The following is a 20,980-nucleotide window of genomic DNA, read 5'->3' as shown; positions in this document are numbered from 1 at the left end:
CCGGAGAACGTTTTGATGTCATAGCATTTAGGACCGAAACCCTAGGTAAGTAAGAGACATAGAGGATTTTGAAATTGATTTTTTTCAATATTTAGTACATGTACTAGAATATGTGGAAAACTCGGTAATCCAGAAATGTCACGCTTCGCAGAAGGTGATTTGAGTCCTCTGTTTGGACGGTACGTGTGGAAAACTAGTGATGGCGGTCACGCTTAGTGGGCGTGGTTTCGTGTAGGTGACATGTTTAATAACTACGTACCCGCTAGCCCAATCCTGTCAATCAGGTGTGACCTTTGCTCTCTGTATGTTACGCCCCAACCAATGAGGCAATGAGACACGCGACTGACACACGACCCGATAATCACTGCATGGACAAAGCTAGCAGCACGACAGATCTTCCTCTATTCCTGAAAACAAGATCGATAAAATATGAACACGGCAAAAATATTGCAGCAATATATTTTGATCAAGCCCAATACATTTCATAATGATGGGCATTCGCAGGCGCTGCGGTCTCTTGAAAATTCACCGCACATCTTGTCGGAGTCGGGCCAATATGTAACTAGAAACATCATCAGTTGTCAGGCCGATTCCTCTACGTCATGCCTCAAACGCACCAAGGTCTCCACTATGTCGCGCCGAAACGCAAGAGAACGAAGGCGCGTGAAAATGATCAACCTTGGATACGAAACTCTAAGAGACCATGTTCCTGCAGGGATCGAGAACAAGAAACTCAGCAAGGTGGACACTCTACGGTCAGCAGTGGACTACATAAAACAGTTACAGCAACTACTTGAAGTGACCAGCGCCGACGGAAATAGCAGCAGCAGCAATAACGGACAGAATTCTCAATGTGATACAATCAAACAGGAATGCCCATCCCCAGTGACAAGCAGTAACTGTAACAGTCAAGTGTCCAGTACGGTCACGAGTCCCTCGGACAGTGTCCACTCGCTAAAAATGGAAACATCATCTTCCTCCGGACAATCTCTGCATCTGCAGCCAGACAACAGCAGCGTGCTAAGAGAAGAGAACGTGTTCATAGACATTGCAGAATGGCTTTGCAGAACGTCAAGTGGTTACCCTAACATAGGAATCGGATTTGAAGGTGAGATATGATAACTTTATTGAAACTGTACATGTACCTATTTGGAGAATTTAATATCGCCTGTTCGATATTTAAAATATATTAGTATATAACTTTATCAGTCAAAAACAGTCGCCAATACCAGACCAGTCAATATGTTTTTTGCTGCCTGCATAGCAAATAGCCACTGTTCCAATAGTCATTTAACTCTGACATCAAGACGACAGCTTTAATATAAGTTAGGAAATTTTAAAAGTTTCACAAATGCAATTTACGTAAAAAAGTTAATTTAAAATGTGTTAAATTACGAAGTAATGAAAAATTGATATTTCAATGACACACAGCATTAGAATTGTGTTTCTGACGATAAACTTGTAGTTTTCTCTCTCTCGTCAAAATTATGGGGTTAAAGGAATTTTGCCATCTTTAATCATTTAGCTATAAAACTCAATTTCCTTCTGTTTCTGTTCCGTTTTCTTTCGAAATATCGGGGGGTGTTTGTGGTCAAGAAGGGGAGAAGCATTTTGGGGGCATAGGTTCTCTAAGGTAAGCATGACCAGCTGGGGACACGGGGATACTGAGCAATTTTTGGGTGAATCCTATTCAGTTTGCCGTATCCACGGGTCAGCTCCCGGTCATCTGGGTATGCAGTCGGTGTATCATACTTGACGGACAATGCGGACAAACCTTTAATGACCGCTAGTGGACATAAAGAACGATCAGAGTTTTCCTATAAAACATACCCATTCGAGAAATAAATTAAAAGTGTCATCCATTCAAAATTCTCGTCATTGAAATATCATGAAAAAAAGTTGTCTTTTATGTTTATGTAAATTAGCTCTCAGCATAGTTACACTAACTGCATTAGAGTAAAAATTAACTCGATCATACTCAATAGAACACACGACAATGCAGGAGGGCACAGTGTAAAAAGGACAGGTGGTTTGTAATGTATTGTAATCTCTGCCCGGGTGACAAAATCCTCAGGTGTAATATTGTAAGCGAGCTTCAATATAGCGTGTTTCTTATTGGCTTCAGTAAAAAATCCGACAGAACGGTTTGACACTAGACAATATAACGTCACAAAGAAAATCAGTCCCGGGAATTTATCGGATACTTTGTACTGGAAAATTAACCGAACATTGACAAATCGTGGGCTATGTTGTGTTGATAGAATGTCAATTTGTTATTAGGTACAAAAAAAAATCGATATATTGATCTGTTTTCCTATATGATGGAGTGTCAATCTCGCTAACCGGAAGGATCAGCACGGATCAAAAATCAATATCATAAAGGACCTTTACCGTGTATCAATTTTGACATCGCAATTAATTCGTTAGAAAAAAAAATCTTTTTTGTTGTATTTTAAGTTTAACAAAAGTAAGAGATAAAGTCAATAAATATTTGTTGTTGTATTGTTAAGCGTGACAACAAAAAGACATAAAAGGAATAAATAAATAGTTGTTGTATCGTTAAGTGCGACAAATATGAATTATGAAATAAATAATGCATATATAAATCTGTCTTTTTGTCAATAATGTGATAAATGCATGTTTATTTTAAACTGGTTTTAAAACTCTTTTTGTCTTGATTTCAGGACTGGAAACGTGACACAGTGTCTGAGCTGAAAGTCTGGACGAGACCGTTTCTGTTTTCGGAAAACCACGGACAAACATTTCATCGAATCAAGTTGTTACGACGAAAACACTGTTATTTATGGATGGTTATTTTGAGACTTATTTTTGAGAAAGTTTATTCAGCATTATATATATTTTTTATATATAAACTCAGGGAAAAGAGCCCGTTGACCTCCGACACCTCGGATCAAATCTGTCTCTCACACGTGGTAAACAAAACTGAAAGACGACATGCTTCCAATCAAAATTATTATGTTTATTGACTTTTACGGACATGGTTTGGACCAGTGTGTTTTGCCAAAAACATGAATTGTTGAAGAATTATTTATATTTTATATATAACGTATGTATTGATTAACGGAACACCCAAAGTGTGCCTTTCTGATATATACTTGTATGTTTCTGTGCTTTAACTGTTAATTAAAGACGTCTATTTTCATAGAAATAATCGGTTTATGTTGTTGTATCTATTTTAGTTGATATTGATTATCAGTAAAGATTTCGTTTACGCCAATAACACTATGCGCACAGGTTTAATGTTCTTTGCTGAAGCCGTTGTTGTTTATAGCGCCAATATAATAGAACTGTATGCCTTTTGGGGTAAAATGTTATAAATATTCAGGGTTTTATAGATAATGAAATAAATGGTTTTGAGAGGAAGTACAGATTTATCTCAAATATACAGATTTTTTAGATAAAATATAATATTTAAAGGCATAAAATAGATTCACACAGTGATATCATTCTACGGAAAGTCTGTAAGTTTGTATGGCTTGTGGTGGAAGCGGTGGGATGGGAAAGAGATTATCATAATAATATGCGCTTCTGTTTCAAAGAATGAAAAAAAAATCCCCCCAAAAAATCATACTTGTCATCATAACTATGAGACTGTCACGGATGAGAGATTTCGTTGTTCGGTTCATCGTTAATTAGAGTTCCGTTAGAATTCAGGTGAATGTATGCCCATTGTCAGCCGACATGCACGGGCGCACTCTTAATTACGTACCACTGTTTGAAAAGTGATTCCCCCTATATATGGCCCTAGGCTAATATGACCCCGAGCCGTAACACCTGCCCCTCTACCAAAACCATTCGCCATGCCTCTCGACCAATGAGATTGCGCCATTCCATTAGACGACAGTCTCGCGCGTGCCACGGTGTACCGCAACGCGTACTGTATTTCTATAGGACTATTAACCACAGTGACTAGAAAGCTGCTATCAAGCCTGTTGATGTTTTCAACAAATAAATTCCCAAAATACAAAAGTGATTTCTGAACACACATTATACAGAGGTTTATAAACTGTTTGAGTTTGAACTAGATATCACATATAGTACCAGTATTCGCGTTGTTTCCGTTAGAGACATCAGGAGCCACTGTCATTATGCAAGTAGATTAATTACGTCTCGCACAGGTAGAGAAATTCTCACCTGTTCACCTGCCTGACATCGTTGCTACGTTCACTGTTATGTGCTAACTGTATTACGTTAATAGATGGGATAGGTTTTGGTTTTTATTATTTAATGCATAGCGATCGTGTGCATAACTTATCACTTTAAATATTATAAGGAATTGTCTATAAACAAAGACCTAACGAATGTAATTTTTGTTTTAGAAATATTAGTGAGAAAATCATATGTATTATCAAGGACTTAGAAATCTAATCCAGTTCCGTTATATTATTTATATATTTATAAAGTTACGTTTAATCTCAATGAATCATCACAAAAATTAAAGAACACACCTTTCAAAAATATACATGGCAACTACAATTGTCCATTGTTCTTGCATAATTTCGTTTTAAGTCAAGCACCTTTAATCTAATCAAGGTTATTCGAGATCGTTTAGCACATTGATGAACATGGACCTGTTACCTTCAAAAAAATGAGCTTGAGGAAAACACAATTCTACATATTGTGGATTGGAGCTAACATTATTCCTGAAGTTAGTTATGAGGACAATAGATATAAATCATGGGAAATTACGCTCTATCGTTGGGATCGATAATTTTGTTGATTAGTGCTCGCATCAGTCACATCGCTTGCTTGTTTGTGCGACCTGTTGTTGACTGGGGAGACATGTCGGTTTGTAAGACATGTATGCTTTAAAAATACGTCATCTCGCCGGCCGTTAAGACATGTCGTCTGTTTGATATAGAATTTCGGCAATAAAAAAACCCAGATGTCGTCTGCTTGGACCAGCTAGGTATTGCTCATGCGTTGCCACATACTGTTGCATAGGGGATGCAAATATTCCAAATCCAACACTACAAAAAATGGACGTACGCAGATAAAACATTAAAAATAAATAGCACAGCAGATATTAGTCTAGCCTTGTTCAAGATCTCAAAAACTGTACCAAAGGGAAGAAACTCTGTCTGAAATGAAAAACTTTATTTTTTCCCCTCAGTCTAATATTAAACACTTTGTGAAAAGAAACCGGACAAGCAGATGTGCTTGTGCTTTGCCAAGGTGTTATTTTCAATTAAGAAAAACTAACGTAAAAACATGACCTATGTAAAAAAAAAAAATCAAAAAAAAATCCATACACCCGTGCAAAGTGGGTAAAGTTTGGTAAGCTTCGCCAATAATCGTTTTTTTAAAGATAGTAATGCTGTATTTCATTTGAACTGGATTAATATGGCATTCAAGATGACTGTTTTCCTTCGTTGATCAGACGGCAAGACACATTCTTTACATGTTCGTATTTAAAAACCAACATGAACTATCAAAAAAAAAATTTTTGGAAAAAATCAAAGAAAACACGTAATATGCAAAGCTAACAAGGCTAACAAAGCTAACAAAAGCGGAAATACGGATTTATAACCGGGTTTTGTTTACATGATTAATATGACCATGGCGTAATTCCCGCTTCTTTATATGAAAGTTATTGGCACTGAGCCAAATTAAACAAGCGACGGCGTTATAGTAATTTATGGGGAGTGTTTCCTAACAGTGAGTGTTATCGTAAGTACCCGCTATATTTACCGGTAATATATACGGTCTGAAGGTCTAACAATTTTGAATTCAACGCGGTTGGTGAATTATACTCAAAACTCTATGGTCGCTTTACTGCTCTACGGCTTAAATTAATTCAAAGCTTCTGATTGGATGAACATGAATTTAGCTAAGAATAATGAGGAAAATCTAAGTTATTTTACATGTTTTCGAAATATGAATTATATACTAATTACATTTAAATATACAGCTGATTTCCCAGCGAATTTTGAGATCAGCTAGATTGTTTACCGAATAATTGATAAGTTGATATTTATTTAATTTTAATTTGTTTTTATGGTCTGGTATCAATCTTACATTTTTGTTCTTTTCGACCAAGTTGCCAGGTACTTTCCACAGGTTCGTGCTTTTTATACAGGTACTCCGGTTTCCGCCACCACCAAAACCTGGCTTGCCCTTAAATGACCATAGTTGTTGAAAGGTCGTAAAACACTAATAAACTAATTGATTAGTTCACCCCATTGGTAAGAATAAAGTAACCGGGAAGTGTCATGTCCTATCGTGTGCGTGTCACGAGACGGAAAAAGCCCTGGCGGAGCAGTAAAATTCATAAATGCGAATAAGAATAATCCTCGGCTATATTGTACATTGTCTAGACTGGCTACCAGCCGCTAAGTTTTTATGAAGAATTTCTCGACTGCGTTTTACTTCTAGCTTATCTCCCCCTAGTTTAGAACTTATGATCAGAATCAGACATCCAAGTGATCAAAATTATGAGAGGTGTTTTTTTTTTGATAATTAAATATTCTAGAGGTGGGAGCCAGTCTATACATTGTCTTATATTTAACTAATCCGGAATCAAGTGCTTAAGGATTAACTTGAATATATTGTTCATGTTATGGATATATAACACAAAAAAATGAGTGTACTCTAAATAAACCTTGAAGCCAATTAAAATGCTTGTTACAAGCAAAAGTAAATTATATATACATAACACCTATAAAATGAATTGCATTTTGAAGAAAAAGAAAAAAAATCGTAAGCTTTATTAGATTTCAAAGCGTTAAACCAGAATAATCGGTATCATCATCATCATATATTTTCGTAAATAATTGTTTCATAACAAATTACAACTACCTAATTATTTCAACTTGTGTGACGTCATCGTTAATAGATTAGAAAACAAAATGTTATAATATAAAACATGTATAATGACAAACATAAAGGACGAACAAACCGTTTTCAAATGTTGTTTTAAGGTTGTTCTCCCTGTTTGTAGAGGTAAACGTTAACTGGTTTTAAGTATGGTTAATATTCATACAGTTAAACCTCGTTATACTGCCACCATTTATTCATAAACATGTTGGCGTTATAAAAGGGTTTGGCCATGGATAGAGAGAAACATGTAAGGGAATCCTTAAGAAAAAGAAACTTGAAAGATGTTGGCGGTAAGCGAGGTGGCAATGAAACGAAGGGCGTTATATCGAGGTTTACTGTACCACCGTATAAACTTCTGTTTCAATTTAATTCAAAACACATTTTTTGCTGATATTTGTTTATTTCAGATAATTTGTCGAGCGTTGTTGATTGAAGCAAAGTCAAACGAGTATAAAATATTGATCAACATATTTTATCACCGTTTGTAAAATCCTGTATCCGTGTCTATAAATTCCCCAAATGGACTCCCCCCACCTGTCTTGTAGAGCGTTGTGTAACACTTACCGCAGAGACTGTTTGCTGATTATATATTGACTTTAGTTGTCACGTGATTATTATGAAGGAGAATGAATGTTTACTGGTATACGGTGCCTACTAGGATTGATATTAAACACTTTCAGGTGTAATCTTATCAGTACGGCACGTGTCATACGTGGGCCTTACGTGCCCTCAAAAATCATGTATCTTATACTACAGTCAAACCTGACATGACCTATGTATGTATTAAGAGACCACCTGTATTAAGAGACCACCTGTGTTAGGAGACCACATCTATTTAGAGACACGAGAGTCCATCTCTATTAGGAGACCACATGTGTCAGGAGACCACTTCTGTTACGAGACCACCTCTATTAAGAGACCACCTCTATTAGAAGACCACCTCTATTAAGAGACCACCTCTATTAAGAGACCACCTCTACTAAGAGACACCCTCTGTTAGGTAGGGATGTCACGGTAACCGAAATAACGATTAACCGCGGTTCAAAAGACCACGGTTCGGTTCGGTTCATAATTTCCGTATTTCGGTTCGGTTCTCTACTGTTAGGAGACCACCTCTACTAAGAGGCATCCTGCGTAAGTAGACCACATCTTCTAAGAGATTAGCTGTGTTAGGAGATCATCTCTAATCAGAGACCACATGTGTTAAGCTACCACAGTTTGAACTTCACATAGGCGGTCTCTAAATATAGGTTATACTTTACAGTATATCCATAAAAATGGCGTTAGAATGAGATCTGCCGATAAATTGAGGGAAACTTATAATTATAGTAATTCTTCAGAAAGCACCTCGAAACATGTTGGCGGTCAGCGAGGTGACAATCGAACGAGGGGCGTTGTATCGAAGTTTAACTGTAATTGGATTCCACTTCATTGTGTCCTGATACAATAATTGGAAGTTTTCTTAGACAGTTTTAAGAGGAACAATTTTAAGCGATTGTAAAAATGATTTAAATTTAACGATAGATATTCTTATGAAATGATATAACGGTACAATGATACTTATACAATTCATGAGTTTATTTTGATACTTTCTCGTTATTTGCCAGAGTTACAGGACTCAAATTTTGCGCAAAAACCTAACACATTCTCAACCTCGCTATACTGTCACCATTTATTCAGTTCAATTCTGGTATCATAAAGAGGTTTGGCGATAAATCGAGGGAACTTATAAGGGTTTTTTTTATGGAAAAAGAACCCCAGGAAATGTTGGCGGTAAGCGAGGTAGAAATGGACTAATTGACATTATATTGAGGTCTTACTGAATTATCAGATTCAGGTTTATCCAAGACACGTGTCAAAATGTTTTTTTTGTTGTATATACGGTACCATCTTTTTACACACCTGTCACGATAGGCGCCATTCAGAAGGGGAGATAACCGGCAATCAACTTTCTTTGGTAACAGATGTCATGGCAAGGATTTGGAGGGGATTAATGCTTACGAGTACGGAATATTTATAGCATTTCGACCTTTATTGAAGGTCCGGGTGTGTTCAAATACAGAGAATACAGGTAATGACGTATGTTTTTTTGGCTGAAAAGATTTTGTTTGCTTAACATTTCTATCGAGGTAAAATGGGAAATTTATTGAATGTTGAGTGTTTTATTTTTCGGTTGAAAATGTGGCCTTGTTTTGATTATTTATAGCATTAACTGTTTACAATCTAGACTGGATATCTCAACATATAAACATGTATAATTGTTTTCAGTTACACTTTGACAGATAAAGCTTGACATTATTAGTTTAGATTAAATATTTCTTTTATCAAACATATATTGATTTTACATTGGATTTCGTGCAACTTTTACAAACTACATTGTAATTAAGTCCTCTCAAAAACGCGAAATAAAAAAGTGGTCTCACATCATTTACATAAATGAAGGCAGAGTTCTCAGAGTTCTCAACACCATGATCAGATGAGGTCATTCTTATTCGAACCCGGATATTCTTTGAACGTTTAAATTTATTAAACGGTAAAACCTTGTTATACTGTCGCTGCAACAGAAGTCGGCAATATAATGGGGGTAAGCATTATAAAGGGGGTTGACAGTATAAAAAGGGCAACATATTAAAGAAGTTAGAAGATAAAAAGGGAAATTGACAAACGTTGGCTGTAAAAGGGGTGGCAGATCAAATGACTGGCATTAAATCAAGGTTTTATTGTAGTTGAGTTTCTCTGGTTGACAGAATAGGGAAATGTTTCCTTCGGGAAAATAAGAATTGACAGAACAGGCGACCGTACGATAACAAGCATTCCATAAGCACCCTTTTTTATTCTATATTAAATAATTCTTATCTTTAATTACGAGGACTAACGTTAACTATCTTTCATGTTTACGAGTGTTTTTTTCATCAATTATCTCGATACACGAACTCACTTCAGAATATGCAAGGATTTTTCCCTATAGTCAAAAGCCAAAGTTAAATTACACAAGTGTTGCATCCATTCACATGTACACACACGCGTACGCCGTTGTTAACTATTCGCTCGCACGTTTTTGTCTGTACGCTTCCGAGTGGCACTCAGCTGGGGTCAAAGTAAATTAAGGTGTTATGAAATGCAGAACGCGCGAGAGTACGTGCATTTCACGTGTTTTCTGGCTTACCTCCCTTTAAACAGTTAACTTGATAAAAATAAAATTGGGATGAAATTTCATTATACACAAAAAGCTTGAATGTTTTCCTATATGCTTGAATATTATCCTAGATACTTGTATATTATCCCAGATAATTGAATATTATCCTAGATACTTGTATATTATCCCAGATAATTGAATATTATCTTAGATACTTGTATATTATCCTAGATACTTGTATATTATACTAAATACTTGTGTATTATCCTAGATAATTGTATATTATCCTAGATACTTGTATATTATCCCAGATAATTGATTATTATCCTAGATACTTGTATATTATCCAAGATAATTGAATATTATTCTAGATACTTGAATATTATCCCAGATACTTGTATATTATCCCAGATACTTGTATATTATCCTAGATACTTGAATGTTTTCCTATATGCTTGAATATTATCCTAGATACTTGTATATTATCCCAGATAATTGATTATTATCCTAGATAATTTAATATTATCCTAGATACTTGTATATTATTCTAGATACTTGAATATTATCATAGATACTTGAATATTAACCTAGATACTTGTATATTATCCTGGATACTTGTATATTATCCTAGATACTTGAATATTATCCTAGATACTTGTATATTATTCTAGATACTTGAATATTATCCCAGATACTTGTATATTATACTAAATACTTGTATATTATCCTAGATACTTGTATATTATCCCAGATAATTGATTATTATCCTAGATAATTTAATATTATCCTAGATACTTGTATATTATCCAAGATAATTGAATATTATTCTAGATAATTGAATATTATCCAAGATACTTGTATATTATCCTAGATACTTGAATATTATCCTAGATACTTGTTTATTATCCCAGATAATTGTATATTATCCTAGATACTTGTATATTATCCTTGATACTTGAATATTATCCTAGATACTTGTATATTATCCCAGATAATTGTATATTATCCCAGATACTTGTATATTATCCCAGATACTTGAATATTATCCTAGATACTTGTATATTATCCTAGATACTTGTAAATGATCCTAGATACTTGTATATTATCCCAGATACTTGTATATTATCCTAGATACTTGAATGTTTTCCTATATGCTTGAATATTATCCTAGATACTTGTATATTATCCTAGATACTTGAATATTATCCTAGATACTTGTATATTATCCCAGATAATTGTATATTATCCTAGATACTTGTATATTATCCCAGATACTTGAATATTATCCTAGATACTTGTATATTATCCTAAATACTTGTATATTATCCTAGATACTTGAATATTATCCCAGATACTTGTATATTATCCCAGATACTTGTATATTATCCTAGATACTTGAATGTTTTCCTACATAATTGAGTATTATCCTAGATACTTGAATATTATCCCAGATACTTGTATATTATCCCAGATTCTTGAATATTATCCTAGATACTTGTATATTTTCCTACATAATTGAGTATTATCCTAGATACTTGTATGTTATCCCAGATACTTGTATATTATCCTAGATACTTGTATATTATCCCAGATTCTTGAATATTATCCTAGATACTTGTATATTTTCCTACATAATTGAATATTATTCTAGATAATTGAATATTATCCCAGATACTTGTATATTATCCTAGATACTTGTATATTATCCTAGATAATTGAATATTATCCTAGATACTTGTATATTATCCCAGAAAATTGTATATTATCCTAGATAATTGAATATTATCCTAGATACTTGAATATTATCCTAGATAATTGAATATTATCCTAGATACTGTATATTATCCCAGATAATTGATTATTATCCTAGATAATTGAATATTATCCTAGATACTTGTATATTATCCAAGGTAATTAAATATTATTCTAGATAATTGAATATTATCCCAGATACTTGTATATTATCCTAGATACTTGTATATTATCCTAGATATTTGTATATTTTCCTAGATACTTGTATATTATCCTAGATACTTGAATATTATCCTAGATACTTGTATATTTTCCTAGATTCTTGTATATTCATGGGCTGAATTAGAAAGGATGCTGGAACTTTCGGTGTCGGATTAAACAGGATGTTGGAACACTCAGGTGTCAGATAGGTCAGGATTTTGGAATATTAAGGATCGGAGGAGAAAGGTTGTTGTAATACACATGTATCAGATAAGACAGGATTTCGGAATATTCAGGTACTATACAGGACAGGATGTTAAAAAAGCTAGGCGTCGGATAAGACAGGTTTAACAGAAGTCGACTTGCCTTGAAAAAGCGGCACGTCAGTCTGAAATTGACATATACTGACAGTCAGCAGTTACACAGGGGCGCACTAAATTTAGGTAAATAATAAATACGGATTAGTTTGTTTTAGTAAAACATTTGAAAATTTACGAATTAATTAAGGCTAATTAAACAAATTTGATATCTAAACTGAAGCAAACGGATTATTCCAAAGTAATTCGAAACATACACAATGCCACAAATTGAGATTTCAAAATATTGGTCACAATGAATCTCGTTTTACATAAAACAACAAAACAGAATCGCCATACGGAGGAATACTCGTTTTTGAACATTCAGACTAGAGACTTAAATGGGAATTCCGTCTGTTAATCATACTTTAAGTCCGTGTAATTGGCAGACTAAAGATTATTATCGTATCATGAAAAAGTTTAACTATATCATATAAAACCTTATAAGAAAACGATAATTTAAAACCCGGAGACTGATATATTCATGAATGAATTCCTCGGACTATTAACCTTCATTACTGATATATCTGCTCCTATTTTTTGTAAGATTATATATCAAATGTCATTTTTTTCACAAATGACGCCTAAAAGGTTTCGATCTAGACATGGATATAAGTATATAAATATATACATATGTAAGTGCAGATACGAATGTACTTTTCACGTAGATCAGTGTGTACTTTTACGGGGTCATACATTATATATTATAAGTAATAAGATGCTTTATAGACCTACAAAACCCTATGGTGCCACATAAAGGTGCAATGATGAGAGCCGCGGGGTAGGTTTATTTAGGGATATCGACCTCGATGTTTAACCCATAACCCCACACAACTAGCTATTAACGTTCCCATACACCCAGAACACGTGACTTAAAAACACTATCATTAAGGGAGCACCCCTCCTGTATATTACTCCATAAAACATTTCATCTTAAGGTGTCTTGCCCCAAAGTAATAATACACGCCCCATGCTTTTATCGTTGGCCGTAATTACCTCCCTAATGATAACGTACCCGAGCATATTTCTTCAGACACAGAGACGATTTACATTTTTAACATACCGATAAATCATGTTTTAAACGGGTTCGTCTATCCATGTACGTTACAACGAGTGTGAAATCCGATCCCGGTCGGAAAGTGAAAGAGACAATCTTATGAAATGGTGACGTGAAATAAACATTTTGTGCAAAGTGTTTGTCGAGTGCAACTGTTCGCTTCAAATTAACGCTGTAATTGAATAATGATCTCCCCTTCAACAAAATTTGTTTTATAACAGACATTTTCAACGACCTGTTTACTGAAACACGTTCAAGGAAAAGGCAAGTATAACGCGCGTATTGAATACTTTTGTGCAAACATGAGGGTCAAGCGGCGGATAAGGCGCATGCTACTGGTTTTTATAACGCCTCTGACCTCTGCTCAAAACATACGTCTTCAAAGTAATCAGTGATTTTTGGATGACAAACATTTGAGTCCAGGGCCCGTATTCATGAAACCGTTCTCAGGCTCAAGCATGGATTCTGTGCTCATGCAAGCTTTCTTGTAACTCACCAGAATCATGTCAATGATCAAAAAGTTAAATTTAAATATCGAAAACAGTATTCGGCTATTAGTCTCTTTAATTTTTGTCCCAAACTTTTTTTTTTTTTTTTAATTTATTTATAACTGAAACAAGAAATTAGACTTGAGCACAATATCCATGCTTGAGCATGAGAACAGTTTCATGAATACGGGCCCTGGACTAATGCGTTTCCCGTGGGACTCGCCACCTTTTAAGAAATTTAACTATATCTCTTGGTAATTGGACTCATCAACTTTTTTGAAAATTATATGTTCTAGGTACATCTAAATAACTCCTATAAGAATCACCGAAATTATTCTTTAGTTACGAATATAAAAATTGTTAAGTGACGCGTTCGTAACATCTGTTGTTGTAAAACTACAATAATCATGTGTAGCTTACAATAATGTTATGATTTGCTGTTGTAGCAAATTCGATCTCCAGGCAGTCAAGCCTTTGTAAATTTTTCCTTTCTTATTAATTAATTAATTGATTGATTTATTTAATCTAATAATATTATTTTATTTCATTTATTTATTTTTGTACTGTTTTATTCGATCTTTAAACGGCTTCAAGAAAAACTTGTTTTCATCCCAAGAATTCATGGAAATGACTAGCGATAGTTATAATACTGGTACATTTTTTTGTTTGGTTTGTTTGTGTTTTACGTCCTCTTAACAGCTATGGTCATTTAAGGACGTGCCTGGTTTTGATGATGGAGGAAAGCCGGAGAACCCGGAGAAAAACCATCGACATGCGGTCAGTACCTGGCGACTCTTGAACCCGCGACCCAGTGGCGGAGGGCTAGCGATACGAGAATGTCAGATGCCTTAATCACGCAGCCCCGGTAAATTAAATCAACTTGGACATAATCAATTTTGCAAAGGACAAGTGCGGTTCACTAACTGGATATGTCTGAATTCCAAGATTGTTTAACCTTGGCACGATTCCATTTACAATTTATTTTATTTACTTCAAATTCCGAATGTGGATGAATCTGATGAATTTTCGTAGTAAAAACTGAAATATTTAGACGCGATTCTGATTTTTAACCTGAAACTTTGTAAGATAATACAGAGTTCAAGACACAAGTATTCATCCAAAATCCATTCTCTTTACTAACATTTTTAAAGATACAGTTTCTGTACTATGTTTTCTGGAGTATTTTTCGTATGAAAGTTTGTGAATTTCAATTATTTTGTTTTTGCATTTATTTTTAAGATATAGGAATCCATTGGGTGGTACTGCGAAATAAAGATTTTTTTTTTACAAAAACAAATAAACAAACAAAACAATCGCTACCTAAACAATCTATCGACAAGCGTTAAAGTGTTGTCAGTAAAATTATTATCATAATCTTGCGATACTACTAATTAAAAAAATCCAATTGTCAGTACTTTAAGTGGATAATAAATGTATACAATTAATACATCAACATTCAAGAACAAAAGATTTGGGCGTGACGTATAGATAACCGGCCCGATAGCCATGCTCTGTTTGATAGAAGTTCGATTTTTCGTGGGCTATCGTAAATTCCACCGGGCTTTTTCGACCGGGGTCTGTCTGTCCTGGGGCACGTTCGCGTGACTAACAGTATAGTAGGGAGATTGTTGCACCGATAATCTCAAAAACTGACCAGTCTATATCATTATATTGTCCAGGCTGACCCCAGCTGACCAAGCGAGGACGAATCTCTACCGTATCTCTTTGTCACCATCTCGATCGGCGCTGACCTGACGGTCTCGGGGGGTAAATTCGGCCATCGAAATATATCGGTATCCTTGATATCATTTCTGTGACGCACTGCTTTAAATGTGTTAATACAATGTATAAGTAAATTATACAGCATAACTTCTTCAAATGGAATATTCTTCTGAGCTGAATATTACATGTATCTTACTAACCCCAGCCCCAAAACCCGATTTTAACTTTATTCAAAAGCTAATTGTCACTCTGTTCCGGGTATTCCCAACCAGGCTTAGACGTTTTAATTTAGAAAGATGATGCAACGTCTTTTTTTTTTTTTTTTTTTAAATATGTCTTATTTTGTGAAATAATCAAATTTCAAGCCATGCATGTGAAAATCCCAGTTTATTTGGAACTAAGAAAATTAAGCGGTTCATTTAAATGTAGGTGTTAATGTATAGGGTTGCTGTTATCCCCGTATGATGCAAATTCGTGTATTTTTGGGTTTCGTTTAAAAATTCCAAAACATGATAATTGCTAGTTGAGGGAAAGGAATTTTCAGTTATAAAAAAAACAGCTCTCTGAAAAACTTTTTTTGCACGTCTTTACCGTCTTTAAAACCGGCATGGATGCTTTAAATTTAATATTCAATATGTTTCAGATTATTATTGAATATCTATCGTTTTAATAAGTTGGTACTTTGACATTGCTGAACTTTCTTACAAAATCGATTTATTTCTATTATTCCTTCGGTGGAATTTCTTTCGTCTATTCTTTTCGTTTCAAAATTAAATTTCACAGTATACTATATACACAGTGGTTTTAAAAAAACACCAATCGATATTCAAATGACCTTTACATATCTTATAACGTAAAATCAAGTTAAGTGACCTCATATAGTGTGACAAATAGTTTATATTTATAGAATAAATCGCCACAATCGAATGTTCAATGTTCATGAAGACTATGTATAGGCAAGTCTTATAGGGTTCGTGTCTTTCATGTGATTTCATTAAGAAATTTCTAATTTGTGTTTGAAATGAACGTCGATGTTTAAGCAAATTCATAAGTGTACCATGTAGTTTAAAAGTCGTGACCCCTATTTTCTAGGTATTTTAAAGATTCCGGATTCTAGTTTCGGTTTTGCTAGCACTTAGGTATATTATAATGAAATCATAATGATGACAAAGAACAGTAATCAAACATTGATGACGCCTTTGAAAGATACACAAGAATTAATGACAAATTTGAAAGATACATAAGAACTGATGACGCATTTGCAAGGTACACACGAATTGATGATGCATTTAGAAATGCACAAGCCTTGAAGACACATTTGTAACATAAACATGAACTGATGAAATATTGAAAATTGATAATCATTTCGAAACTCCTGGGTGCAAAACATTGTAACATGGATAATTCTTATGTATTTCGAATTATAAGACAATATCTATTTTTTATTGATTTAATCGGTAGAACTCAATGTCAAATCTCAGGTAAAATGTGTGAGATAGCATACAGCCTTAAGTGACAATTCATTTGCTGTAAAATTAAAAACATGTGATACAAACAAGGTAGAAACAGCGGGTTACTTATTTACCATAATGATAAGGTCATGTAATTTCTTGTCGGTCCTCAAAATCTTTCCGTTTTAAATGCCGATAAAGCTTGGGGCCGCGGTGGCCAAGTAGTAAAGGCGTCTGACATTCTGCTACCTCTGACATTCTGCTACCACTAGCCCTCCACCACTGGGTCGCGGGTTCGAGACCTACGTGCGGTATTCGCCAGGTTCTGGTTTTTCTCAAGTAGCTCCGGCTTTCCTCCACCACCAAAACCTGGCACGACCTTAAATGACCATAGCTGTTGAAACGACGTATAACACAAACAAACCAAAAGTGTACAGTAAATAGGCTCAAATCTTCAAAGCTTGACAGTATTCATGTTATAGTTTAAGGCGTGGCTGTTTGTAGTCATCATAACGCTGCACATCATGTACTTCATTTTTTTAGTTTAAGACACATATTTCTATCTATTTGGAAACTTGTTGACAGATATAATATCAAAGTTTTACTTAATACACAAACAATTTACGTATTCAAGTAAGTTATATAATGAAATACATTGGAGAATGCGTTTCTAGGTTGATATAACTTGTGCTTGGTCCTTTTTGTTGAATAACAAATAAAATAACGTATTAAACGTACATTGATTGTGTATAAAGTAAAACTTTAGTATCACATATTTCCAAATTGACGAATCTTATTATAATATTGAGGACAAATATAGTATTTCATCTAAAGACTTCGCTCTCCCTCACAGCTCGTTAACTAGCACCAGTGTGAGGCAGATTGTTAATCAATTAACAGATGGCAGTTGCTGATAAAAGGACGCGAAAAACAAACCCTTTTCCGAAACATGCCAATAAATGGTGTCAGAATCTACGGCGTGGTTTGGGCGACAACCGGACTCAAACATCTTCGCCGTTACAAAATAAACAGTTATATATTTGTTAACGACACACAGTTAGTTAGTGTCAATACTAAAAACACCTTTATGTTCAGGTAAGCACGTTAAAGCACCTTTTCGTGGGAATAAAAACGAGAAAACTTTATAAATTATTGAAAAACTGTGAAAACATTGCCGGTAGTCGTTATCGCATTTTCTTTCACGTCACGTGTCAACGAGTCTGGTGTAAATAACGAACAATACCCTAGGTGTCGCTGTGGTAGGCCGTTTCGCGACAAGTCTAATCCCCACAGCCAACAACGGTAAGTATGTATATCACAACTTAAGCCTTAGTAATCAGTGTGCCAATGAAAGACAGAAGAGCACTCGACCGCTCAATTAGCCAACGTCCGAACTATTCAATAAAGACCGGAACGTTCCGTAATAATATTTGCGGTTGAAGGTGTGAGGTAAATTAGTGGTACCTCGGACGATTTCGTTGACATGTATTGTTCGAGAGTGGAAAGATGAGATCCGAACTGTTATATAAGTCGTTCTGTGGTCAGAACTGTCAAACTTTGGTATATACAGTGTAAAATCGTAAGAAATAACATGATTTATCCCGTTAATAACACTGTAATCCTTCAACAGCGGGGCGCGCGCGTCCTTGGTTTATCCGCGTAATATCGCGTGCTTGGGACGACGCCCACGCGAACCGCCACGCGACCTTTGTGTATATACTTGTATACATATACCTGTACATATGCATTCGAGAAGACGTTTACCTGTAACGATATAACTTCACCTGTATTAGGAATGAAATACATATGTATCAACATTAATATTGTCAAATTACAAAATTTCCAACACACTGCATTATATTGTAAATGTGTAAGNTTACACTACTAATGCCTCTTGTCTGAGCAAAGGTGGAGGATTTTTTTATGTATATCCAATAGTGTAGTGAAGTCACAAGTTTAATTTACGTTTGAAAAATTGTTGATATTTGGTTACGCTCTTTGTGGAATTAATCATCGTTAAGACTAAAAGCTACTTCTAAAGGAAATCACGAATATTGTAACTAAAGTAACTTACAGGTATATGCTACCTTTACACATTTCATGTATGATTATTTAGAGCTATGTTCCTAAATTAACGTATGAAAAATCGGTCTCCATCAAGTTAGAACTTGATGTACGAGTCTATGCATTTTGTATCCCTTTCTGAGATATGCACAATTTGTTCACAAAATTCGGAAAAGACGTTTACAGATATTTTTTTCTTGCGACTCTTTTTCAAAGAAGGCGGATACCATTTGGTAAGGTAGCACATGTACGTAACCACTCGTCACAACTCGGCAGATTCCGTACTTAGCCGAAGTTAGCCGATTGATGATTGACATGCGTAAGCAGTATATACCAAGAACAACTTTCGACAATGTAAACTTCCTTCTCGAGAGCTGATTTGTAATTTACCTCACTATCCATAGCGCATTGCTTCGTGCTAACAAACATTATGCAATTAATTAAGACAAACTTAAAAACAAAATGGCCGTCTGATGATGCGGTGCGCCGGAGTGCAATACATCATCTTACACAAAATTGCACATGCTCCTGACTCTAATCTATTCGCTCATGGTTAGGTAACACCCGCTGTCCCAACGTGACCGCGGAAAATGATGAAAAGCACCACTTTCGAATTCGTGGCTAACCTCTTTCTTAATGGGTCCGTAGGCACACTTCAAGAGACACGACGACAGAAGATAATTATGGCCGCCAAAACATTACGCCATAGTCATGGTACGCGTGGCGCAGGACGTGATTCTCCGCGCAAATTGGTAACTGCAATGTTCATTCTCGGCGGCGGTGCTTCTTTGCGAACCAAACCATGTGCACCGTCGCAGAAATGTTTGTTTTGCCCGTCATATTATGTCTTTTCTCACGCGATTGACCGAAGATATATGATGTCAAAACCGCGTCTTTTGGACGTTTGTTTCGCTACACAACACCGTACTATACTGCAGTAAATCTTACCGGCGTATGCCAAGCAAACGCACATGCGATTCAACGATATGTTTTATGGGGTCGTTTCCTGTCGGATAACACGAGACGTCTTATTTCAGTAATACCTAACACAATCTGTTCTAGTTTTCCGGTTAGTTGTTGTCGTGTGATCGACTTCGACATTTTAATTTCATGCTCTATACCTTAAAAAACCTGTATAGCATCTCGGAACAAAACAAAAAAAATGGCTTTCGTTAACTTTATCTGTTTGAAAAATGCCGGTATTAGCATTATAAAGGAAAAGAAAGAAAACAAGAAAAAATACGAAACAAAACAATTGTCCTGATTTTCTTCTCAATTTTGTTGTTCACCATTGACTGCGCACGCGTTAGCGACAGCCCGCGCACAGCGGCAAGTGACATCCCGCGGTTGGACATCTATGCCTGACAGCACACTGCCGTGATTTATATTATGAGAACTCCGTTATGATGCAAGTAACATCTGTAGCGATGTACATCGTCGCCTTGCATTAAACAGTTATATATACAAGAAGAACTGAGCGATTTTTCGGTTATATAAGTTTCATGAGTTACATTTTGTATGGGATTTTTTTTTTAAGTAATTGGGACACTGAACGCATCTTATATATATATACACACACAGTGACTTACCATAAGTCTATAACATTACGTCATTTACCCATTGGATTCTGTGTTAGTTTACGCCTGGAAACTAAATTCTCCAGGCTTTGTTTATAGTCAAATATGGCAAACAGCTAAATAATTATCTAGCGCTTCTAATGATAACATGAATATAAATATTCGTTTATAGAATTCTAAACACGGTACGTTAATTGTCCAAAACATTTTTTACGGCAAAAGTTAAATTTTTGTCTGTGGGAATGACGTCAAAGTATACTTTGTATACTGTGATATCTCAATAACAGAGCCAATTATAATAATATAAACATTACCGGAAGAAAACAAACTGGATAG

General features: G+C 35.1%; 1 protein-coding gene across 1 annotated transcript; it reads left to right on the top strand.

Moving 5' to 3' along the window:
- Positions 1-359: 359 nt before the first annotated feature.
- LOC110454189 (achaete-scute homolog 1a-like) lies at positions 360-3,158 on the top strand. The gene is made up of 2 exons (XM_021503565.1): positions 360-1,108; positions 2,685-3,158. The coding sequence occupies exons 1-2, from the start codon at positions 430-432 to the stop codon at positions 2,696-2,698; spliced, it is 693 nt and encodes a 230-aa protein (XP_021359240.1). The 5' UTR covers positions 360-429; the 3' UTR covers positions 2,699-3,158.
- The last annotated feature ends 17,822 nt before the right edge of the window (positions 3,159-20,980 follow it).

Source organism: Mizuhopecten yessoensis, unplaced genomic scaffold, assembly GCF_002113885.1.
Source record: "Mizuhopecten yessoensis strain PY_sf001 unplaced genomic scaffold, ASM211388v2 scaffold7713, whole genome shotgun sequence".
Classification (NCBI taxonomy): Eukaryota; Metazoa; Mollusca; class Bivalvia; order Pectinida; family Pectinidae; genus Mizuhopecten; species Mizuhopecten yessoensis.
The sequence above is the reverse complement of the archived record's forward strand: the minus strand, read 5'-3'. Positions and strand labels throughout refer to the sequence as shown.

Bases quoted from the DNA above. Each gene is read 5' to 3' on its own strand.
- LOC110454189 (XM_021503565.1), top strand. From the start codon at position 430: ATGAACACGGCAAAAATATTGCAGCAATATATTTTGATCAAGCCCAAT.